Source organism: Bombus pyrosoma, linkage group LG7, assembly GCF_014825855.1.
Source record: "Bombus pyrosoma isolate SC7728 linkage group LG7, ASM1482585v1, whole genome shotgun sequence".
Taxonomy (NCBI): Eukaryota; Metazoa; Arthropoda; class Insecta; order Hymenoptera; family Apidae; genus Bombus; species Bombus pyrosoma.
In genome coordinates this window covers 3,980,708-4,007,088 of record NC_057776.1, presented here as the reverse complement: position 1 = coordinate 4,007,088, position 26,381 = coordinate 3,980,708, and the positions used below count along the sequence as shown (strand labels likewise).

Here is a 26,381-nt window from a genome sequence, read left to right as displayed (position 1 = left end):
AATTCATTTAAATTTTCAGCTTATAAATATATTACAAATACCAAATCTCAAATCTTTCGATGTTAAAAAATATATCAATGTTTACGGTAGTTGCATAAAATATATAATGTATATTAAATAAATAATATAAATGATAAATAAAATTGCAACTATTTTAAAGAGATGTTAATTATGAATAGACTGCAGATTTTTATGCATTTATAGGAAACATAAAAGTGCAAAATTGCACAGAATGCACATAATATGAAAAGATATATAAGGTGTCCAAAGTATAGTGCTTTTTATAATATTGGATAGGTAAAACAATTTCTATCTGAATTTTCATACAAATTCGCAGACTATAACTATAATTAGTTATACTAGTTATAACTAGTATAACTATAACTAGTTATATTATATTTTAATTATATTAAAATTGCAATTCGTAAAATTTTGAAAATTTGGTACTATGTTGTTTATAGCGCTCTCTGTCGAGAGGAGTTGGAACGTTATTTTTCTAGATTGTTTTCGTCATGGGTGCTAGTGAGGTAAAAAAGTATACGTGAGGAATATCGTGCTGAGTTCATCTTACGATTTCTGATTCATCTGTTCTTGCTTCGATGGCAGAACTGTATGCGAAGTAACCGAGTAGTTAATGTGATGTTTTGTGAAGGCAAAAACGAGGTGAGTTTTTCTATTAATTATTCGTTATTTTAACAACAATACATCGACATATTTTCTCGTGGCATAAGCGGATATCATTTCTTTTTTTCTTATTCTATGTAGAGCAGACATTCGATGGACACGAATAATAGCGACAACGATTAAAAAATTTTTCATCTAATTGCGTGATCAAAATTATATACGAAATAATTTCTTCGTATTATTTTCTAGAGACAAAAGTTGATTTCATGCTTTATGGGATCAAAGGAAAACTATAATCATCGTATAAAAAACAATTGATAGGAAAACGTTATTGTTTCGAAGAGATTTATAGCTATAGAAAAATATTTTGCAATCAAAACCGAGTTTCGTTCTAGATTTATTATTGGTTCTAGAAACGTGTAAAATAAAATTTAATGAATAAAATTTACTTCTAATAATTTGCTAAATTTATACGTTTCTCACGAAATTAGTTCATCTTATTGCGAGATGCATTCCGTAATTTCTTGTTTCTACGATTTCATTAAATAAATGTAAATGAATTATTATATAGGAATTAAATTAAATGTTTTAATTATAGATGTGAAATTTGTTTTAATTATTCTTAAGAAATAATGGTATTGCAGAGAGTTGTGAAATTAAACAATGAAAGGAATATTTTAATATGATCTTGTTGCAGAATGCCAATACAGGCACCACAGTGGACTGAATTTCTTTCGTGTCCAGTTTGCTGTCATGACTTTGATGTGGCCATACGTGGTCCAATATCGTTAGGATGTGGTCATACCATATGTCGTACGTGCCTTGCAAATTTACATCGTAAACAATGTCCTTTTGATCAGGTAAATAGTTTTATTATTATTATCATACAAATAAAATTGTATATTTATATATTTGACTTTTGCTATTTAAAATATTTATTATAAAATTACCTCTTGTTATGAACTATAATTTATTTATATTACATATTTTAGAGTATTATTAATACAGAAATAGAAAGATTACCAGTAAATGAAGCTTTATTACAATTGGTGGGAAATCCTGTTCCCACAAATGTTGCAACAGCTTATCAAAAATTGCTACCGCCTGAAGACCATGCTAATTATTTGGTTGCAAAACGTTGTATTGAGGAACTTGCTCTATATCTCAAACCATGTCAGACAAATCCTTCTTTAGCTACAGGTAACATTAATGGTTATTTGTGTAGACAATTCTATAATAACATCACATAATCTGAGTCTATGTTTAACTAAACAACAGGTGTTGGACTTGTTTCTCGACCTATGCAAAGGAAATTGGTAACTTTAGTTGGTTGTCAGTTGGTTGAACCAGAAGGAAGAGCACGTGCAGTAAGGGCAGCTAGAAGTTTGGGTGAAAGGTCAGTTACAGAGTTGATACTACAACATCAAAATCCACAACAACTTAATGCTAATCTATGGGCTGCTGTAAGAGCTCGTGGATGTCAATTTCTTGGGCCAGGTATGTTACTATCAAATAACTCAATAGCAATGAAAAATATGAATAAAGTAATATATACTAATAAACATTTCTTTTATTTATTAGCAATGCAAGAAGAAGTACTAAAACTTGTTTTATTGGCTTTGGAAGATGGATCTGCTCTTTCTAGGAAAGTATTAGTTATGTTTGTAGTTCAACGTCTAGAGTCACATTTTCCTCAAGCTTCTAAAACTAGCATAGGACATGTTGTACAATTATTGTATAGAGCAAGTTGTTTTAAGGTAAGAATTATTCTTCAATTGCAATAATGAATATTTGTTATTAAGAAGAATACTTAAATAGAATGTTTGAATAGGTATCTAAACGAGAAGGAGATTCATCATTAATGCAATTAAAAGAAGAGTTTAGAACATATGAAGCTTTGAGGAGGGAGCATGATGCTCAAATAGTGCAAATTGCGACTGAAGCTGGTTTAAGAATAGCACCTGATCAATGGTCTGCATTGTTATATGGAGATACAAGCCATAAATCTCATATGCAAAGTATTATAGATAAACTTCAAACTCCACAATCTTTTGCTCAAAGTGTACAAGAATTGGTTATTGCTCTTCAACGTACTCCTGATCCTGGACAATTAAGTAGTCTAAGACCTCAATTAGAATTGCTAGCTGCAATAGATCCTAGCCCAGGTATGATCCATTACATTGCAACATTACATTAAACAAGTTAAATATTTGGATTAACTTCGGATTCATTTAACTAATTAATTTTTTTATAGAAACTGAACCTCCTACATTAGCAGAATGTCGAGGAGCATTAGAAGCTGTTAGAACTGTAGTCGCAGCGTTAGTAGAGTTCATTCAACAACACGGTAATCGGAAAACACAAGATGGTACCCACAATGTAGGTCCTGGACAACCAAAATATAAAGTGAGCATGTGTCGAGATCTCGCACTTAGAGGCTCTTGTCCTAGGTCTACTAATTGTACATTTGCTCATAGTGACATGGAACTAGATAAGTAAGTACACATGTACGTGTTCAAGAAAATTCTAAGAAAATTCTGTATAAATGTATCTCTTATGTATGTACATCTATTCTCTTATTAGATATAGATCAAAAAGTCGGAAATTGAGTCTCAGATCAAGTTTACCTGGAATCAACCATTCAGATGCGAAAACAGACAAATCAGTTACTGGATCAAATAATAAGACATTTAAACAAAATGACGATTTATCTTATCATTCCATAAAGTCGCACGATAATACTCATAGGGAAAGTAAGTGTTTGTATAAAATAAATAATACAAAACATTGATTGGAAAAATTACAATTATATCATTTTCAGGCTTTAATTCTATGAACAAAGTTAATCCAATACAACATCACAACCCAACAAATGAAAACAATTTTATCGGATCATTAACGAATTATATGCTACCATCTCCTCAAGGAATGTTACCTGTGGTACCGACGAAAAATATTGACGTACATTGTTCTCATTATATTATGCCTAATACACCTGTTGATTACACTGCACCTAATCTTAATATTTGGGATTCGTCGCAGCTTTCATCTAATATGACCAATGGAATATCTAATACTAAAAAGGTAATATGATTATTCTTATGTGTTAGTAACTTTTACTGTATATATTGAAATATTTCTGCATATTGCATGTTAAAATGTTCTCGTATACTATAGCAGCGAACCGTTGCCAAAACATTGGCGATGTTACTGCAACGCAGGATGGAAATATTAAACCAACTTGAAACGATTGTCAACAAACAAGTGCCACAGATGAAAATGGTACGATTGTAATATTTCATTGTTGAAATTGCAATGAAAGTTTGAAACATATATTTTACTATTCTCTTTTTCTATTTACAGAATTACGACATACAAGGAGACACGCTATCATCGAATTTCTCTATATGGACAAACACACCAAATAATCCAATGGTTTCTTCAACAAATATGAATTGCAACAATAATTTCCGATGCGCAGATCCCATTCTATTCGATGATGAATTTGTGCCATTTGATGCATCATCAAATAGTAAATATGGACCAATTTCTAAACTATCCAAAAACTTAATCAGGTAATAATTCTTTTTATAACTTTATCAAGTAAAGAAATATTGTTTACGAAAAATGAATACATGATATTAAGCCATAACAAAATAATTTTCTTTTAGATCTACTAATGGCGTACAGTCTACTAATTTCTATGCAGATGGAGGAACATCTCCTACAATATCTGCTTATCGATCTATGCCAACCACAAATTCTATTACGTCTTGGTATTATGGAAATCAACGTAAGTGTAATGAAAAATGTTTTTGCGAACAAGAGAAAGAGCACTAGGAAATACAAGATTCTATTACAGCTTATGCTACAATTGGTGCAAATGGAGGAATACAGGCTATCAATAACAGTAGTTTTGGAGATAATTACATTACATTTGGTCGTAATATATCCGATACGTCAACGCACACACAACTTCCACGACCAGATAGTATGTCTAAAGAGTAAGCTAATATTTAATACACTATTATTTTCTTGTTAATTATTTGGAACATTTAATCTTATTATAATTGAATTTATTCCAGCTTAATCCTTGAATCCCAAAAGGTAAAACAACAATTAAGACATCTTGAGAAGAAGATTAATGACTTGAAGGTATTATTCAGTTACTGTTTGCTTTCAAATAAAATATTTAATAACATTAATATGTAAACACATTTTCAGCTTGCCACACAAGGTGCAACTTTTACGGCCGGGGAAAGGTTAGCACAAGAATTACAAATGATTGAAGCTGGCATCAGAGAAAAAGAAAAGGACGTACGAAATTGGAGTCCATACGGTACCGTACCTTGGATTCAATCGTCGAATAATTTACTTAGTTCTCAAAATTTCAGTCAGGATTATAAGCCCGAAGAAGTAAGTTATGGTGTTGTAATACCGCATTGGAAGAAAGAAATTAAGTATATCAAATCTGCTTATTGTAAAAATAATCGATTAAAAATTTATATAAAACTTGAAATTGGTTCTTAGGAAGATACCTACGAAGCAGGTATCGCAAATGATATGCGGGAATTAGAATTACGATGGGAATTCGAACTGCAAGAACAAGAAAAACATTGGTCAAGTGAAGAGGATAATTCTAAGAAATAATAGTAAGATAAGTGATTCTTACTACATTATGTACTTCTTAGATCTGACCATTATTTGTCGGAACATGTTCTTTTTAACATGTGCAAATAATTTTTCATGCGAACTTCCATGCATCAGCATGTTTAAATTTTTTCAACAAAATGACTGAAAGTAAGTAAAATTTCTACTATTTGCCTAAAAAACATTTTATCGCTCTTGTAAAACAAAATCAAAAGAAAGCAACGCGCACTATTGAATGAATAGATAGACAAATTTATTATCCCTAATTAACATGAAAGATTCTCCTATTGGTATGGTATAATGTAAAAGTGGATTTACTACTTCCTCATGTACTATGTCTTTAAAACGTCTTCATACTTAATATTAATTCTTTAACTATGGGAATGTATTTTTTCCTGAAATTATTATCAACGTGGCGGTAAAAAACTAGTTGTAAATAATGTAAGGTTTCAAAGAAATCTTCATGATGTAGCAATTCATATTTAGTTATGCAGGAAGTCGCATCGTTTTAATTTTTTACTAACTGCAGTAGGGAGTCTATCATAAAGAAAAATCAATGTAAGAAGTGAGAGTTAGCTGCCGCATTGAAATTACATTTATAGAACCGGTGAAGGGTTGATCGGTGTTCCGTTATGGATATCATAATGGGGACATTCATTGACAAGAACAAATTAAACAAACGAGAGCAGATTTGTTAAAATTTAACAGAAATTAATGTCAGTGTTTTATAAACATGACAGGATGTAGTATATTTTGTTTATATGTTTGCACAATGAAGCAAAGAATATTATATTATTGATACATTCGGAAAGAATGCTATTTAACCTGCAACAAGGTTACATGATGAAAATATACGGATACATATAGGTGTTATGCATACATAAAATTAACATATTCTGTTAAAATATTGCATAATTAAGATATATATTGCTTCTAATATAAATATATATATCTTAATTATAAATATAAATAAATATATATATATACATAATAATTGATTTTTAGCTGATGAAACAAAATTTTTTTTAAATACTTAGCTTTCTTACTGTACTTCCTTTTGCGATTCATGTTTTCATATTTGAAAATATGTTTCTAAATAAAACACAGTTACTTGTACATCATATCACACTTTGTTGTATCATAATATTAATACGATGTCAAGTTTGGTTCCAAGTCTTAAAATACAAATTCCAGTTTCGGATTTCTTTTTTTCCTTTTTTAAATTCATTTTTTTGAATAATCATTTATAATTGATTCTCAAATTAATACAATTTGTACAAAATTGATACATTAATGAGATTATGAGCAAAAGTAATTGAGAAATTTATTTTTCTTGTGACTGTTAACTTTCTCCTTTTTTTTGTAAAGTTAAAAAAATTATTTTATTTTTCTATCTTTTTTTAAATCAGTACTAGGAGTCCTATTTCACATTTTAAGTACAAAATGTTACAGTTTCGAATACTTGAAAAATTAAAAAAAAAGAGAAAAAAGGTAAAATGAGGAAAATTTAATACTGTATAAAATTTTCCTTTATTTGACAATATGTAGTGGAAAATTAACTATAGATTCCATTTGTGCCTGGTAAAAGAACCATTGCATTTTAATTTATTTGCTGTGACTAATTGACTTGTTCGAAACAGTGGTTTTCAAACTATTGGTATGTTTGTAGCAGTTAATATGTTTAAAAGTTTCAAGGAATTTTTATGATTTTTTATTTTTAGTTTCCTTTTTTGTAAATTTATGTTTATCTAGTGCAACAGAGTCTGAGAGCCACTGATTTAAAATTATTTGTTACTAGAAAATGAACAAAATAATGTAAACAGACTGTTATGCGAGCTGCAGCTCTCACATTTGTAAACATGTTCGATTTACGGACTTACGAGAAATAGAAACAGTCACATTGGCTTCCTCTTAACTATTATTTTAATTTCCTATGCTAGACACGAATTAACGTATGTATTATTGGCATACTGTTCTTATTTCTGTATTGGAAAAACAAAAAAAAAAGGAAGATGAAATTAATATTTTTCACAGCAGGATGTGAGTGAGATATGTATTTTATTTTATGGACGAAAATTTATATTCTTGATATAGCTATTTGCTGCATTTGATATAACATCTGTTAGTGGAAAGGTTTTTGTTTCTTTGTTAACAAAAAATTTACTCACTTAATATTAATAATGTTTTGTACATGTGATAAGAAAATTTGATCAAGCTGAGTACATTGATCAAGTTGTAATCTCTTTACAGTATAGTGATTTATTCATTACAATAGTCTTTGGGTTCTTCTCTTTTTTATGAAATAATGTGTAGTATAGATATTCATAATTCCAGTTTTAGTGGAAATGACATAGACTTTTTATGAAATGTAGAGATCAAAGGAAAATTGATCTATCTTTTTCATTAAAACTATTATTTTGCCTTGCTACACAAAACTAGATATGTTCAAGTAGAATATTATTTCTTTCGAACTAAAATGTGCCTTTTGAATCATACATAGCAACACATACAAGACCATATAAAACATTTTGTACAGTTGCACATATTGAGTTCAGTATTTTTGAATCCTGCAGAGGCACATTACTCTGAACCATGGAAAGAAATGTAATCTCAGAACATAACTAGTTTCTTATAAAAAAAATTACGAATAATGGTGCAATTTTATTTGTTTTATTAACTTATCGTTGCAAGTTTCTTTCGTTTATCACGATATATCATAAAATATGAAATAACATTCGTGAAAAGAATTATAGAAAAAATTAACTTGTTCTACTCCAGTGTATAGAATTACATTTTTCTCCATTCAAACTACATCTATTTTACTTTTAATTAGATGGAGTAATTGAAAACTTTCACATGAAAAAATTAAATACTTTCTTATATTTTTATAAAAAAATATATTTCCATTGCAGATTCGAAGATATGTAATATACAAAATATTAAACTATACGTTTGTTCTACATTAAAGGTATCATTGGTATTGATTATGTTTAGATTTGAAACTATATTTATATATGTTTGAAAAATATGTTAGAAACTTTATTATTTATTTTGTTACTGATTTCACAGATACAATTATGAGATCTTAAAGAAAAGTTTATGTAGTACAAATTTTTTATTATGTCTATGAGAACTTCGTTTGCAATCACTATACATTCATCACAATATTACATTCAGATATCACAACACATAATTGGCGATTGTACTGAAGAAAGTGTGTGACAATATTGCAGAAAGGGATCACTATTTAATTTCTTGACATAAATCTAACAAATACTTTCTATATGAAAGTAGTTCTTACATTTTAAATCAAGATTCAACATTCGTTTTACACCAAATGATATAGTTATAAATATCAAATTTTGTTGATTTTACAATTCTGATTAAAGTGAGTCATTTGAATATTCTGTAAAATAGAAATAAAAATGAATGTGAAAGATCAAACGTTCCTTTCTGTAAATGAACACCAAATTCACAGTTTGTTCAGAAACGAAAGCTTCCAAGATTATTAATTTCATAGAGTTTTGTTTCAAATTACTATCTAATATTTTATATAATTCCTTTATAAAGATAACTAAAAAGATTTGAAGAATACTTGAATATTTCTGTTGTTTAAAGAAATTATGATTGACTAGGTAGTGATCTGCTTTTCACAAAAGATGTTGCCCTTTAATTTCTGTTTCTTCTTCCTTTGCTTATTTTGTTTTTATTCGTAGTATGACTCATTAATAAATGTAGAGAATAAAAAGCGAAGAGGGCTGTGTACACTGGGAAGTAATAAGCGCAACAATACTGTTTGTGCAAGCTTCAGATTAATTGCATGTTAAACATGTCACTATGTGTATAATAATACACACGTACCTATGTTAATGGTATGAAACCACATACAATCTATATTAACGTTCTTTGTTTGAACATAATGAAACAATAATAATTATATACATATCGGTATATAATGCATATAGTCAGTGAGCACTTGGCACTTAGCAGTACTAATAGTATTTTTGTGACACTTACGTTAAATTAATTCCTGATTGTAAGATTTTTTGTTACATTAGCTGTAAACATAATGGGCAATGCATGTATGTACATTTCTGAATTATTACATTAAGAAATTACTTGAAATCGTTTTGTACGTAAAATAAAAAATCTTATAGCGTATGTTTTTATTACATAGAAAATGTTAATATATATTTCTAAATAACATTACATATTAGTATTGCCTATTGCGTTTAACATAATTGTTAGTCTGGCATTTTTAATGTATTTTTCTAAAATAAATAACTATGGAAAAAGTCGTATTATAATATACACATGTGATAGATTCACAGTAGTACTTACTACCCTATTTCGTTCACTACTCTAGAATCTAGAGAAATAAATAAAAATATTTACACTGTTCAATACATCTCGTCTCATATTCATATAGTCATAAATTATTGATTTGATTCGTCCGTTTCGTTGAGAAATACTTTAAGAAATGCTTAGAAGAATATTACAATTCTATTAATTTTTTCGTTTATCGGTGCATGTAATACAAAAAATTTGAAGTACGAATATTTTGACAATATAATATCGTTGCGTCGAGGTAAGATTCTTCAAACGTTTTGTATCGTCTGTAAACATTCATCAAAGTTTGATGTATTTTCTAAAAAAAAGTGTGCTGTAAGTGAGAGTGTAATATATTTATCTATTCAACACAAATATGGATATTATGTTCATTTATCGCTACAAAATTAATTCCCGTCCATTAAAATCAACAATATTATGAAATTAATGCAATTTCGCAAAGAAAAATTCGAAAATCCGCGCGTTCGAAGAATCATCTTTGTCGATCGATGCTGCGTAAAAATAATTCAGAAACCTACCATTAGATGGTGTCTCTGAGTACAGAACACAGGGCACGACGCAGGATGTTCCAGTGGCACCGGAATTGGACTTAGTTGTGCATAGACAATTGGTCGGTTATGTTACGGACGTGGGGGAAAGTGGTATAGTTCCACTTTGTATGGTGAATATACGATCAATCTAGGCGTATTCGTTTGACAGACGAGCGTGTGAAAATCCGAGATTTTTCTGTTTACGCATGTTTTCACTTTTACATCATAAAGTATTCGTAAAAGCTTGACAGTTAAACAGACACGCAAGATTACATTCTGTTATTGGTAGAAAGTGCACGAATGGTTGGAAAATCGATGTCCACAATTTAATAGCCACCACGTGTGTGCAGCTATGAGTTCAATCGTATTAGGCGTGTATAACGATCGAAACATTCCGTGCAGTAATCGTATTGAGAATCTGCAAGTGGTTCGGGAAACAAGCACGCATAAAAAATAAGGAAAACAGAAAGATTGTGTAACAGTAACGCAGGTATATACTGGGAAGAAATTTGATACTTCGTAATATAGAAAGTATACAAAGAATAATGCTCGATGGTCGAGGGAGCGCGGTGCATGGCGTAATGCCACCGCATTATTTGCATGAGTTGCCGGCAGAGGATGAGAAGAGGTTCGAAAAAATATTTCAAAAACTAGATCTCGATGGAAACGGGCGAATCGATGTGAAAGATCTGTCTAAAGCGCTTCGTAATGTTGGAGTCGATAAATACTACGCGGAGGTAATTCTATAATTCATATTTTACTTGGTAGATGTTCGTAAATACTACTGTATACGATCGAAGTGCATAACGTAGATGCATGTAATTTTTGAGTATTGAATAGAAATTAATATTTACATGTATAACGCTTTATTACTTTTTTTAAGATAGTTTTGGAACGATTAAGAATTTATAAAATACATACATATATTTCATATAGATAGAGTACCGTTTTGTTAAGTGGCTGGGACAGTTGTTTTGTTAATGTATTGTTAACTGGTTGTCGCTATCCCCACCATTGCTTCATAGATCGGTACTCCGGCGTTATAGTAATGCTTTGCTAACTGACCATGGGTCGGGATTTTATCTGGCCAGCCATTGAGCAATATATATATTTGTAGCAAATTCCAAACATCTCTCTCCTCCGTTAAACGTGAGTGAGATACTGTCAGCTGGCACATATTTATTTGTTTTATAAATGTAACACTTGCAAAGTCAGTTCTACATGTACATGTCACTTTGTACATTCGAAATTGCGGTATTCATTTGTTTTTCCGTAGAAGTATTATTATCTCTTATCCCACTCTAACTTTCTATTAATTTAAAATTTTTGGTATAGATCACTCTTTGTTAAAAAATCAGATTCGGTTCTAATCCCTGTTCAATTAGCAAGGCAATATATGTAATGAAATATGTACTTCACTTATTGTTAGTGAATATTCGTACTGTACGGTCGAACTGTATAATGCGGATGCATACAACTGTCCAATATTAAAAAGAGTTACTTTCTACATATACGATATTCTTTAAATTTTTCAGACATTATTTAAATGCATTATAAATGTTTTTAAAATATATTTTATATATATGACTTCATCGAATGCGTACGCACGCATTGCGCGCTGTGCAGTAAATTTGACTGCAGATATCGCATAATAAGCTTGGCACTAACCTTTATTAGAAATCTCCATTGTTCTCTAATAATGGAATGCATATTTTGATTATTCCATTTTAATTTCTAATAACTTTGAAAAATTGTAACAAAAACCTCTTATTAATTGAATGTTTATCAATTCATAAAAAGTAATAATTAAATAAATTGTACAAAGATAATAGTTAACAATAAAAATATGAGGCATAAATACTGTATATTTATTAGTTATAAAATAATTTATATGGAACATTTTAATTATGATATAATATCGATAAAGTTTAATTTAAAAATCGTGAACTTTACTCATTATACAATATTTTCCGGTTGTTTAACGCTTTATTAAACAGTTTATATTTTTCACATCCCAATTTATTTATATTTCTGAAATACTCGTATTAAAAATTTTATTTCATCTTTTATGTAACTAATGTAGTAGCGACCTTGAATTTACTGTAAGCTAGTCCGATTTAAGATATTCAAAAGATTTTATTTAATTTAAGGAAGGTTGTCACTGACATTCTTAAAGCCGATATATATATTCGCTGCAGTTTGTAGTTAATACAATTTACGTGATTTTATCAAGGCTAATACCCAGTGTTATACTATTTTTTAAAGCTTCAACGGAAAAACGCGTTCTAATATACGAATTCAAAGCAAATCTTTATTTATTTATACATTAAAATTATTGAAAGAAAACGTTTTTCATTTATCAAAAATTTATCGAGATCGATCCGGATAAATTTTTATTTCTCTTAGAAATACACATATGTTTACGTTAATTTCTTAAATAATTTTTATACAATTTGAGCGTTTTGCTTTTTTTTCAGCAATTTTTGGCCAGTTCGGATAGTACTAAAAGCGGTGATATTACACTAGCAGAATTTATACACTACGTTCGCGAACATGAAAAAAATCTGCGTCTGCAATTCTCTCATCTTGACAAGAACAAGGATGGTCAGTAGATGTACGAAAAAATGACTATTGTGCAATGTACATAACAGAGAACTTGATGTCTACCTCCGTTAGCGACTTCCCTAGACACTTTTATCTAAAGTAATTTTTTATGCATTGATTTTTGATGCACACTATTTCATGGACATTAATCGACTGAAATATATTCTATTGTTATTAAATACCTATTTTTCTCTTACATATTACAGCATAAAAATAATTAAAGTTTTTTTTGCATAATATTCTATTTTTGATAAAATTTCTTAGTTATTATCAAAAATATTATTATAAACTTTCGAAAAAAAGGAGAACTAGTTTCCCTAAAGTCCGAAATTTACTGCTGTATATAACTGTTCTAAAAGTTTTAAATTATAAATTTCATTAAAGAAATAAGTGAAATTGGTTAAAATTATTTCGAAATTTTAGCAAATACATAAAAAATAGAATTCTACACTTGATTGGTTTCTTCAAATGAAATTTCACAAAGAAAATTATAAAATTAAATGGATAAAGAGTCGCTTTCCATAAATAGTACTTTTTATGTGTCACTTTATACACGGATGACAATCTTAAGTTTACTCAATGTCGAGGAAATAAACCGCAATCTATAAGTTCATAATCGTTGTTCTTTTCTTCGTTTACCTGTTGGTACTTAAATTGTTAATGTAATAAACAAACGGTAACGTAATATTTGTCACATTATAATTGAAATTCATTTCCGCAGGTAAAATCGATTTAGAGGAATTGATAAAAGCATTCGAAGAATTGGGAATAAAAATGGATTATAATGAAGCAAAGAAGTTATTGCAGCGGTCAGTTCAATGCACAATAACATATTTTAATATTTTATTTTTTAGTCTGATATAAAGATTTTTTATTTATGTAAATAACAAAATAAAATACAGTTTATAATATCGATTTGTAGGATGGACAAAGATGGAAGTCTTACTATAAGCTTTAACGAATGGCGAGATTTTTTGCTGTATGCACCGAGTACCGATCTTCTAGGTCTTATTGAATACTGGCATCATACAAACGTAAGTAATTAATATGATATACATTACGATCTACATTAATAATCACTCAGAGAATACATAAATATAAATAAATATTCAGAGAATACATAAAGATATATAAAATATACGTTATAATTTTTAGTAGACTATATAGATTCTATTTCGTTCCATCATAAAATTATATAAAAATCTGCAGTCTAATAATCACTACACATTATTTTATGTAGAATATCACAATTGTTTTTATTAATTTCTAATACATGTTTTCTATCATTATATGATATTTGATGAAATGTCGGTAGTATAATAAAACAAATAAATCTGGGACCGTCTACTACTCTATATACTAATTGTACGATGAACTCATGGGTGTAGTTCGTGTATATATACGGAAAAATGATCGAGTCGATTTAAACCTCTGATTCGTCGACAGAGAAGGCTTGACCGGAGGTGTGACGTAGCGATTGTCATTCAAAATGACCTTGATAGTCTTCCAGCTGTTTCTACCACCTTCCCCACTAAAATGCATCCCCTTCCTTCTTTGACTTGATTTCGCCACGCATGCGCTGCTTGGACAAACAATTTTCTTGCACATGCGCTTTAATTTTATACGGGTATAGTATCTTATTGCTAGAGCAAAGAAGAGAAAAGTAAGAAATCTAACGACTAACGATGTTTCGTGAAGATGAATTTGAAATCTTTAAATTGTGATCGTTTTCTTCGGTATAACAGAGAATACCTACAACAGTGAAAAAGACGTTAGTTGAAACAAGAGTGATCGAACAAAACAATCTTATAAATGGAGTTTTGTATCGATTTTTCTATCTTTCATGCTTTCATTTAATAGAAGGGAAACCATTGAACTAACGTAATGTAGTAACATTTAATTTTTAAGTTCGGTTCGAATATTAACATCTCTTAATTTTATTTTGCAATTATTTGGCATTGTCAGACTTTTATCAGAGACTTTTGGTCATTTCGACGTCTATTAGTGATAAACTTGAAATAACAACTTAACTTTGCATAACTGTTATGATTATTATTTAAAAGAATAGCGTAAAATATGGAATTGTTTACTAAAACGTGCTAAAATATGTTAGATAATATGTGGGTAAAGAAAAAAAAACAATTACGGATTGGAATCAATATTTTGTTATTATCTATAGACAGTAAATTAATTTAAAGACTATCGATGATATTTAACGGAAAATATCCCTGTTTTTTCATCATTTTGTAGTTATTTTTAACCGTATACCGCGGAATTTTTCAGCATAGTGAAATATTTCGCAATGTTTCGTCATCCGTGCACTCACTATGCGAGGTCATCGTCTCCAGGAGACAGAAAGTGCTGTGCTACAAATTTGCAACTAAATAATTCCAACACTAATATTTCTCAATTTGAAATCTGAAATATTCAAATTAAAAATATTTCAAATCTGAATCATAATTTCTAATTAAACATGAATCATGAGAAAAGCTAAAATTTTTAAATACCATAAAACAATTTTATTTTTTGTTTATAATTGCAAAATACATTATGGTATATATATATAATTTTTAAAAAATTAATTTTTATCATATACTAAATATCTAAAAGTTTCAAATATTTTAAGGGCGGAAGTGAAATAATGCTGATGATCAAAGATCTATCATTCAGGTCTCTATTAGTTTTCTCACGTGATGACGCATTTCATTATTCACGTGCGTGCGTATTATGGCTGCAACCGTCTCAGTCTATATGTGACTCGCATACATAATGCATACAAATTCTACCTAGGAACCAACATGGCGTGAACAAAATTTCACTTTTTCATGCTCTTTTTACCTACGCAGCCTTTTCGCCGCACGTACAATGGCTACAAACAGTGTATTAGTACACCATTGTATTTAATTGATCAGTCAGATTAAAACATATTAAATTTTATATGACTTAATAGGTATTTTCATATGATTACTACAAATTTGTCAGTATAAAAACCAAATGTATAGAATCTGATTAAGAAAAACACTTTATAAAAGAACAAAGCTATACGTGAATACTTTTTGTAGCCACTGTATAAAGAAAATTGCTAAAATATTTCTTTTACCGACTGATTAAGTACGACCGTCGCGTGTGACTAACAATGAGTTAGCTCGCCTCTTATGGTATTCAGTTTTCTGTGCCGGAATAGTTGACTTTCACGTGAAAAGAGGCCACGTGGCTACACGTCCTTCTCAAATGCACTAACGCGCCAGTTAATATACACAAGCGTTCTAAATTGGAACATCAATAGGAGTCTGGATTATTACAATAATGCTATCTGTTATTCATCACTATTGTAAAAATAAATTCTCCTTAATGTGGGAAAATGCAAATTATATTAGATTCACAATGATTATAGAACAGTAGTCAGTATTCCACAAATTATCTTAGATTCTGAATTGATTTTTAATGTTATTAATAGTTAAGAGGGTGTACTTTGATATAATGTACTTAAAGAGAAGAACAACCTATTCAGTCCTAAAATTTTAACAATAAATGAAAAATCCATGATGTTTTCTGGCAAAACTAATTTCATACTTAATATTTAAAATATGATAACCAATACTTTCAGAATCAATATTTTTCATTTAAATATTTTTCAAAGAAATCCCATAACTAAGTTTATTAAAAAAGGCAGTTTTGCTAATAGATGTATATCATTGACAAAATACTGAACTTTAAAATTGCTTTCAAATGAAAAACTAAAAACGTGACTTATCGTTAAAAAATGTTTAGAACAGAAGATTTATTTCATCTACCAAGTATTATGATGCGCAATTTACTTTACATGTTTTATATATTGTTGAATATTATGTGCATTCTGTAAATTTCTGGATCTTGGAATTTTTCATAAATGCGAAAACATCTACTTATAATTTTCTTTGCCCTATGGTCTTTGTATTTTCACATATTTAACGACTTAATAAAATATCAATTTGTATAGCAAATTTTTTAACAAACTGAAAATTAACCACGTTGCAAATACGGAAAACTAAAATCAGTTTACGACAGGTATACAAAATACTTTGAGTAACGTGACGTAGTAGGCAAGAAAGTAGTGGGGGCTTCCCCGTCTAGACGGCCATATGCCATATCTTTGTTTCAATACTCGTACCCGTATATCCGTACTGTTCCTGGGCACGCTTCAGTCTTGAGATCGGACTCCGAGCTCTCAAATCGCTGACTAATGGCGAGGCTCGTTTTATCTAGTTCCCCTCGTTTTTTATCTAGTTTCGTTCAACAAGATTCGCTTAGCATTATTCGTATCTTCGCCCTGTGTCCTCTATAATGTGTTGGATACACGTATAAATTGCTCGATTGAAGTTCAGTTCGATTTTTTACGAATACGATTTCAAATAATGTACACGTTGAAAAATCCAGGATTTCTGAAACATGATTGTATTTCGTCCACTTGTATGGTCTGTGAGGAATTTCTTCAGAATTACCATGAATTATTGCAAAAGGTAAGCAATTCCTTTTCCGATTTAATAACGCAATTATTTATAGGCACCGAAAAAGGTAACGAGTTTAAATGTGGTTAAGAATTTCATTGTGGTTTTAATTTGTTTCAAACTTTAAATATAATATTCTCATAAGAAAGGGAGGGAAAAGAAGAGTTTAAGATTGTTTTAATTATTATTATTCTGTATGAATTTTTATAAAATTATAATCTTAAGGATTATAATAAGGTAGTAAGAATATTTTGTATTGATATGGATATCTGTGAGAGGTTATAAGGCCGCGTAGAGGTTATGGCTGAAAATATCACATGGTGGACAATGGAGAAAGTAGAGGTTCAAACATATCGCTAAACTTTCCTTCAACGTATCTTTCGAATAAATTTCTTGTGAAATTTATTGAATTTCAATAAGCGTGGTTTAATACGAAAATTTATTCGTAACTTAGAAGTATCAAAATATATAATTATTTCATGATACTATAGAAATTTCATTACTTTTATTAATCACGCATACATGATTTTTTTACAGTTTTTTTTTTATTATTTAATTGCGATTTTACAATTTGTCCAGTGGGACATTAGGTGAAATGTTATATCTTATAAATACATAGCATGTGGATGGTTACCCCCAGCGGGATACCATCTTCGTGTTTGTTAGGTTATATCCTTTGTGAGCATACATGATGTATTTGGAAATTTGGGTAGGAGGTGCATAATTAGCATTGGATTTACGATAAATGATGACAACTGTCAGAACGGACAAACGAATGACTCGTACGCAAGATTAAATGAAGTTATGTTTTAATAAGGAATGTGTACCCGGCAATCGCGAAGCATCAAACGATGATTCATCGTGAATGCAAACCTTTCCCTTCTCTGGTTCGTTCCAGATTGTTCTGCACAAAAGTCTGTCATTGCTAATTGAACTTTACGCGGGAAATTTTACAATTGCTTTTACAATTAATTCTAGTTAAGTAAATCACATCAAAACTGAAATTTTATAATAACGTTTAAACAAATAGGAAAACAAATAGGTAATTGAATTGTTATATAAATCGTTGAATTATTTAAAAAATAAAAATTTATTTACTAGTGAGTAGGGAAATATATGAATGATAAGAAATTTAAAATGAAATTATCCTATTGCTATCTATGAAGATTTATTTAATGCATGTAGAGTACCAATTATTATCAGAAATACCATTTGGAAGAAGCCTGGGTAGGAGTATCGTATGAGTATCAAAAAATATATATAATAAAAAATTAAAAATGAAATTGTATTATTGTCATCTATGGAAATTTATTTATGGCTATTATCAGAAGTGACGTTTGTGAGATGCTTGGGTAGGAGTATTGTATAATGTCAACAAAATTGCATAATATTCATGCATGTAGAAGTATAAAATAGTCTATTTCTAGAATGATTATCCCTTGTACATTTTAGATTTTTATATATGTAGAATGAAAGTTAACAAATCTCACTTTTAAAAAGCAAAGGAAAGATTACTATTCTTTAAATTATTTTATCCCTTGGAATATAAAAATTGTAAAGATATTGCAAAATAATTGGTATACATTTCTGAAACAAATATGTATAATATGCAATATAAAGTAAGTGCTGTAGCTTGTAACCAGGCGATTGTTATTTGACACTTGAGTCTTGATATCGGTTTCCCCTAAGTTTCATTTGTGTTTTATGACTTAAGACATAATAATATAACTCTACCGACCAACAATTCTGCATATTTTATCACTCTTTTACTACATCATAAATCATAATAAAAATAAATTAGCAAAAGTATTAGACTTTTTATTGTTAATATTAAATGGTAAAAACCATTTTAAATATATATTTTGTAAATATAGAACCATTTAAATAAATGACGAATAAATACTAACATTCTTTCACGAGAACAGCTGAATAGTTTCGAAAGTCAAAAGACAGTAACTTTAAATATTTAATCACGGTTGTTAAACGTCTGTCTTTGATTAGATTTATCAGAGTATCATTTTAATCAAAACATCTCAGAGTGTCTAGATTAGCGCGAAACGCATGGTACTCTTATCTTATGTACAATAATTTTAATTTAAGAATTCTCTGCAAACAGAATAAGTGAATTGTTTCGTGAATGAAAACGTCACAAATTACTTCTAATTAGTCAAAAGTAGAGGTTTCTATTTGTATGTAAATACATGCGTATTAAAAATATTTGTACTTCAATCCTTATAAATTTTGATACACAAAACCTTACACGTTATACATGTGTTATGTAGTATGTTAAATGACCTCTATTCTGAAAAAACATATTTAACACTGCTTTAAATAGTTAAAGCTAATTGTAAGAACAGACAAACAGTGTATTAGTTAATATTAATGTTTTCTAAAGTCACTACCATCTTACATATCAGGTTTTTCTCGCAATAAAAATGATTGTTGTAAATCAAAAGCATTACGTTTAATTAACTATAGTTTACTCTTCTTCAGCTACCGGAATTGTGCGCCTTCTAGGTATTTAGCTAGATTCAGAATTAGCAACCTGTCACGTGATTAAGGTGTTCTCACACGTAAAAGAAATAATACGCGAATTGAAGAAAATTTTAAAGTTAGGATTGGGCAATGTACCAAATTGCTTTGTTGGCTTCTGGCCCGACTTAAGAAACCTGCATACTTCGTTTCTCTCAGTCGTTCTTTGGATTTATTCAGTTTTAACTCGAGTTTTTCATCCTTATCCTTCGAACAAGTACAAAAAACTGTTCCATGATGGATAGCGTGGATATAGATACAGATATTATTCTTTAGTTTAACGTAAAGTTAAGTATCTACGATCGGTATTTCTTTTATTTATTTTACTCGGTTCTTTGTTTCCTAAGCGATATGACGGTTCCGAGAAAAACTCTCGCAATAGATAAGTTTGCTTCTCTATTCGTTTTCATCAGGTCTTATTACTAAACCGCAGATGTTGACGCAATTTTATATTTTTATGAGCATAATTAAAGAAATGGAATCTAAATAAAAATTTGTTTCATTTACCAAATATTATAATAAGTATTCTACTTCAGATATTTTATGTACTTTTGCATTCTGTAGATTTTTTAAACATTCATAGTTTACTTCCTACATTTCAGTTCAAACATCTTGTACGGATATCGACATATCTTCCTTTAAGGTCATATCATCTTTCTTAATAAATACATCTAGAGTGTTACTTGAGATTCAGTAGAAATACATTTTTTCACATGAATTGTGCTAGTTGGGAAATTGACTATAAAGTTTACAACATTAAGATCGTCTACTTAATTCCTCGCGAATAAGTTCACAATTAATAGGCGTATGCTGCTATCGATTGCCTTTTTACACAAAGATATCGATAATAGCTGCTTGTATAATCAATCAAAGGCGTGCAAGGTCAAAATCTAATTCAGTGAAACCTAACTGCGTCAAGATTCTTTGTAGCAGATTCTATCTTTTTTATACCTAAGATACCGAAGTGGAAATAAAATCCGTTTTTTTTTTTGTTATGCAGGTACTTTTGCCGCTCGTTATATCAAGGAGAACAACTTTGCCGCATATTTTTGATCAACCATTTACCTTTCTCGTCCACAGTCTCGCTTATAGAACTTAAAATACAAGTACACGTAAATAAATAACATGTATTTTTATTGTAGGCGCACGATTAGTACATATCATGTTAATGACCGCGTCTATTTCCAGTTTTAGGACATTAAAAAAAAAACAAACATATATGGATGTCAAGTTAATAACAAATATTTGCATTTTCAAGCGATCTGCTAATATTAAGCTTATCGTACAATTATTTGTTCGTGATAAAATAGATTTAAAGCTAATTACCTAAGCTATTAATATGTCTGCAAAACCGCTAAACGTTTTCCCTTCGTTTCGTTTACACTGTTAGAATATTTATTTCAGGCAAATCCGACAAACGAAATATTACTAGAAATTACATTTTTGAAAATTATATAAAGGATCATCATTAATTCGCATAACTTTCACTACAAAATTATTCAAAACTTAATTGACTCGAAACATCCAGCTGCTTTCTAAATGTAGACAGCGTCGATGTATGTATATGGAGTTTCATAATTGTTTGAATGAAATAGCGTTTTAAAAAGTTCGATTATTTGATGAAAGAAATCGTGTCAAATTATAAGAAAAATGATGAAAGCTTAATCGCAAAATATGATGTAATGTCTGAAACTGGCAAGAAAGTTGAAAACCCTATCTGTGTCTGAATAATTTGAGAAGCATATAGTTGATCGGAGTTCAAGAATTATCTGACACGTGGTACGCGAACTACCGGCAAAGTGTAGCTGAATATGTATTATAATGAGACCGGGGTTAACCAGTGAACACTGGTTCAAAATATATTGGAAGATAAGCGGCCGTTGAAACGTTTATTTTTCAGACGAACGTTAAAATTATTACTTTTAAATTTTTCAGTGAAAATCAACGACGTCCTAATAAAATTTGATATTATCTAAGTATTCAATATTATCGAATAATTCATTTAAATATCCAAATCAATGAATATAAGATATTTCTTGTAATTAGGTCAAATCATCAGTTGGAAATGAAGGAAATAAAAAAGAATATCATTAGGAAAAATTAAATAATTTAGAGTGAAAACAAAGGAACATATCGATTGGTGTATAAAAAAGATATTTAAAAGGGTAGAAATGTCTTTAAAATTTCTGAGATTCCTCCTCCACTTTTGGAACATATCATGTATCATGTAATATTCATGAAATTCTTGTTTATCTTCTATAATTTTAAATCCACGATTGAATACAATAAAGACACCCTGTATATATGTGTTTGAATCGTGCAAGTTGTTAATTTTTTTTGAGTATTTTGGCAATAATGAGAGTCACATGTATTTATGCATAACAGCTAAATGTCAAAATCACAAAATATGCACGGTAAAAGGTTAATCGTTAATGAAGTAATCATGCACGACTTATCAAAGTTAAAACTATATTTTCGCGGTACGGTTCCTTTTAAATGCAAAGTGGAGGTTCGTTTTCGGTGCGTTCATTAGTTAGGGCACTTGTTTGCAGAGATAAGATCTAATAATTATATTGGTTATTGCTTTCTTTTTTCAGTATATGGACATTGGGGAGGATATTGGTGTCCCTGAGGATTTCACAACTGGTGAAATGGTCTCTGGAATGTGGTGGCGACATTTGGTGTCTGGTGGTGTAGCAGGTGGTGTATCACGCACATGTACGGCGCCTTTGGATCGTATTAAAGTTTACCTGCAGGTGGGTTTACAATAGAAAAGTCCCAATAAATTTGTTTTATAAAGCTAAATAAAAAAATTCGAACTATTTAACTTTATGTAATGTAATTTATTAAAATTTCTGAAAAGTAAGAAAACAATTGATTATCTCAGTGGATTGAAAAAATAAGGAAAAGAGAAAGTAAAGCTCAAATGTATACAATGGCTCAGAACAGTATTTGAATACCTATGCAAACTTTTATGAATACATATATGTATTATCTAAAATAGACACAACTATTAACTACCAAGTTTGATTCAAATTTTACCATGTTTATAATTATGGCAGTCATGTCTCATTATAGTACTCATGAAATTTCAAAATGTTCTATACAACAAATATGATGTATAACATGGAAGTTTTCTATAGTAAATGTGCAAATATTTCCATTGAACCATTGTAAGCATAGTTTGATAAAATATAGAATCAAAGTATTAGATACGTATTAAAAATTAAAATCACAGTTAAATGAATAGCTCTCTGCTTTACTTTATTTTAAAGAAAAATGCTTTCAGGTGCATGGAACGCGACACTGCAAAATCAAGACTTGCTTCAGGTACATGCTGCGTGAAGGTGGTTCTATCAGTCTGTGGAGAGGAAATGGTATAAATGTACTTAAAATTGGACCAGAGAGTGCACTGAAATTCATGGCTTATGAGCAAATTAAGAGAACAATTAAAGGAGATGACATGAGAGAGCTCGGACTTTATGAACGATTAATGGCTGGATCTTTAGCTGGTGGGATTAGTCAGTCAGCCATATATCCACTTGAGGTATGAAATTCACATGACGTACCGATGTAATATCTTCATTATTTTTTAGTGATGTTGTTCGTGATATATTGCAGGTGCTCAAAACTAGATTTGCTCTTAGAAAAACAGGAGAGTATTCAGGTTTAGTAGATGCAACAAAGAAGATATATAGACAAGGTGGTTTGAAATCTTTTTATAGAGGCTATATTCCTAATTTAATGGGAATAATTCCATATGCTGGTATTGACTTGGCTGTGTACGAAGTAAGTATATAAAAAATGACTGATACTTGATAATCTTGAAATATTATTCATCAGTTTTTTTTTTTTGTATAGACTTTGAAAAACAGGTATTTACAAACACACGACAAAAATGAACAACCACCCTTCTGGATATTGTTATTATGCGGAACAGCTTCAAGCACAGCCGGTCAAGTGTGCTCATATCCACTAGCGCTAGTCAGAACGCGGTTGCAAGCAGATATGTCTCCAGGGAAGCCTAATACTATGGTTACTGTTTTTAAGGAAATTATTAAGAATGAAGGTATTCGCGGTTTGTATAGAGGTTTAACCCCGAACTTTTTAAAGGTATGGAATAATTTATATAACGATTAATTTTTGATAAATGGAGATCATAAATTATTCATATATTTTTTATTTGTTTTTTTTTTAGGTTGCACCAGCTGTGTCGATTAGTTACATGGTATATGAAACCGTCAGGGATTTCTTGGGTGTTAATATGACGTGATGATTATTTATTTTAGGTGATATTAATTTAACTAAATTATTCTTTAATTACATCATAAAGTATACAAGTAAGTCAGTCGTTGGTTAAACAAACAATTCGGTATGTTCTACCTTTTGTTATATGTAATATCGCTTATTTATTGTTAACTCGAAGCTTCTACGATTATTTAAGCATTTGCCATTCTATTTTCCAATTGTATATCACACTATTAAACACATAGAACATATTTATAACAAATTTTACATAAGGAGATAAGTATAACAAAAGTGGCCAGCATAAAGAATTTTAATTAATTTCCAATGAGTTCACATTTATACACTCCGTGTATACATCATGCTAACTAGTTTAAACGTATTCGTTTTTATGACTTACACTTATATTTCGCTTCTATGAAGAAGAACAAAAGTGTAAATTCATAATTTCGAAATAGAAATGATAGTATAAAGACCAGTAGAAGAAAAGAAAATAGTATTATGTCTTATAATTTTATTTTGGTCGTTTTTTATGGAAAGGAAATAAGGATGTGGCTGATAGTTGTAATATTAAAGAAAAAAGAAATTCCTGTACGATCCACGTACGATTTGCAAGTCAAGTAATCTACAGATGGAAATGTAATTTTATGAAAATGTAAACGAATGTATTGTTTAGAAAATACATTAGAACATTATTGCAAATTCTGAAAATAGGAGGATCGAGTTATATTATTGCTGTGATATGTATGGTTATAAGCTAAATTGGAAACATAATTCAGTGCATAAAATCCTATCAATTTTGTAAATGCGTTTTATTTTTATTGTAAATTTCTTCCAGTATTTAATGATAATAATGAAAATAATAATACCAATAGTAATAATAATAATAACAAATCCGCTATTATCAAGGTGTTATGTTATGAGTTATTGCAAACACTGCACATCTATAATTTATGTGTTAAACTTGTTCCATGAACGAGTACTCTATCCGCGATATTACATTTGTTACACGCATTGTTTTAACGTAATTCTCTGATTAAATGAATCTTGTAGGCATGTTATGTATATCCTATGTATTATAAATATGTATATTTAAACTCCAAAGAAGTACATCACGATATAGCATTATATTCGTGCCTGCTTACTTCTTTCTTCAAAATAATCACGAGTGTTGAGTGATGACGATAAAAAAATGATAGTTTTACAATTTAACTTTGGACAAGTATCATATTATTTTCACGTATATTTTTAAAATCAAAGATGTCCTTTTATTTTTTCCATCACGTTTTTAACATAAACGAAATATAATGTAAGTAAAGTAGCTAAAAATTACAAAACCCATTTTTTCTGGGTAATTCTAGCATTTATATTAGATGTACGTAATGTATAGAAACATTTAACTGAATCAACATTTTCGATTACTTTTTTAAGTCTATAGAATGTTCGTTGTGCTTTGGAATAGAATTTTATAAATAATCCATACGAATTTGAAAGAACTGTAAAAAAGTAATTTGCCGTGTCGTTTAAAATTAAAATGATTTACAGCAATACGCAGTTAATACAAATTATAACGAAACTGACGAGTCATGTGAAAAGAAATGTAAATTAATAGTTTTTTTAGTTCTTTTTATGGCTTGATATCTATTGTACATATAAGATTTTTGTAAAAAATAAAGATAATTTATTAAATATTGTAAAAATTTTAGTTCTTAAGTAATTAGCACTGATTACTGAATTTGACTGATAGCGGATGTTATCTGTTAAGTGCATGTTACAAACGATATTCCTGCCTCGAACAATATACATACATTAATGATATTAATTCCATATTATGATATACAAAAATATGCATCGTATAAAAATAGTCATTTTTTGCTGCATACTTATTTATATATATCAATATTTATTAATTTTATATAAACTACCAAAGATAGAGAATGTCTTTTACGATTTACTAAACGAACATATAATATTTATACTAGATATATCTATTTACTTCTGTATACAAAATGACAATGATTATGATATTTTCTCGTGCAAATAAAATATTGTATAAAGATTTTAAATAACTACTTTGCTTACTGTTTTTCGATCCCATGATAAATATTTCAATACAGAATTAAATAGAAATTGTTATGAGAATTACATACTATTATATATTGTTCTATTGATGGTATGATATAAACAATAAAAATATATTCACATTTTTATATATATATTTTTTTACCATAAGGATTTTATTTTAATGTTTTTTTTTAGTAAATATTTGTATTTTATCTTGGATTTCTTGACATTATTTATTTTTATGAAAAACATAATTTATGATAAATCGAATTACGTAATGTTAAATATATTTGTA

General features: G+C 29.3%; 2 protein-coding genes across 7 annotated transcripts; both read left to right on the top strand.

Annotated features, from left to right (window-relative positions):
- The first annotated feature begins 495 nt into the window (after positions 1-495).
- LOC122569712 (roquin-2) lies at positions 496-9,978 on the top strand. 2 transcript variants are annotated; one of them, XM_043731191.1, is made up of 16 exons: positions 496-663; positions 1,322-1,484; positions 1,617-1,824; positions 1,903-2,121; positions 2,206-2,381; positions 2,456-2,789; positions 2,879-3,119; positions 3,208-3,377; positions 3,446-3,708; positions 3,805-3,906; positions 3,988-4,199; positions 4,296-4,417; positions 4,487-4,628; positions 4,710-4,779; positions 4,849-5,040; positions 5,155-9,978. In XM_043731191.1, exons 2-16 carry the CDS (start codon positions 1,323-1,325, stop codon positions 5,272-5,274), a joined length of 2,733 nt encoding a protein of 910 aa, XP_043587126.1. In that variant the 5' UTR covers positions 496-663; position 1,322; the 3' UTR covers positions 5,275-9,978. The 2 variants fall into 2 exon arrangements, with proteins under 2 accessions (XP_043587126.1, XP_043587125.1); XM_043731190.1 differs by having other exon boundaries at positions 498-663; positions 3,802-3,906.
- On the top strand, positions 5,286-25,722 carry LOC122569714 (calcium-binding mitochondrial carrier protein SCaMC-2). 5 transcript variants are annotated; one of them, XM_043731196.1, is made up of 9 exons: positions 5,286-5,424; positions 12,632-12,768; positions 13,480-13,567; positions 13,681-13,792; positions 22,375-22,533; positions 23,067-23,324; positions 23,399-23,566; positions 23,639-23,890; positions 23,976-25,722. In XM_043731196.1, the coding sequence occupies exons 2-9, from the start codon at positions 12,708-12,710 to the stop codon at positions 24,048-24,050; spliced, it is 1,173 nt and encodes a 390-aa protein (XP_043587131.1). In that variant the 5' UTR covers positions 5,286-5,424; positions 12,632-12,707; the 3' UTR covers positions 24,051-25,722. The 5 variants fall into 5 exon arrangements, with proteins under 5 accessions (XP_043587131.1, XP_043587132.1, XP_043587130.1 ...); XM_043731197.1 differs by having other exon boundaries at positions 12,632-12,857; XM_043731195.1 differs by lacking the exon at positions 5,286-5,424 and adding an exon at positions 10,249-10,891 and having other exon boundaries at positions 12,632-12,758.
- The last annotated feature ends 659 nt before the right edge of the window (positions 25,723-26,381 follow it).

What these genes read in the sequence shown, in the direction of transcription:
- LOC122569714 (XM_043731195.1), top strand. Translation starts at nt 10,700, where the DNA reads ATGCTCGATGGTCGAGGGAGCGCGGTGCATGGCGTAATGCCACCGCAT. An exon ending in GTATTAAAGTTTACCTGCAG is followed by an intron (nt 22,534 to 23,066) that starts GTGGGTTTACAA and finishes AAATGCTTTCAG; the next exon opens with GTGCATGGAACGCGACACTG. An exon ending in TAACCCCGAACTTTTTAAAG is followed by an intron (nt 23,891 to 23,975) that starts GTATGGAATAAT and finishes TTTTTTTTTTAG; the next exon opens with GTTGCACCAGCTGTGTCGAT.
- LOC122569712 (XM_043731190.1), top strand. Translation starts at nt 1,323, where the DNA reads ATGCCAATACAGGCACCACAGTGGACTGAATTTCTTTCGTGTCCAGTT. An exon ending in AACAATGTCCTTTTGATCAG is followed by an intron (nt 1,485 to 1,616) that starts GTAAATAGTTTT and finishes TACATATTTTAG; the next exon opens with AGTATTATTAATACAGAAAT. An exon ending in AAATCCTTCTTTAGCTACAG is followed by an intron (nt 1,825 to 1,902) that starts GTAACATTAATG and finishes ACTAAACAACAG; the next exon opens with GTGTTGGACTTGTTTCTCGA.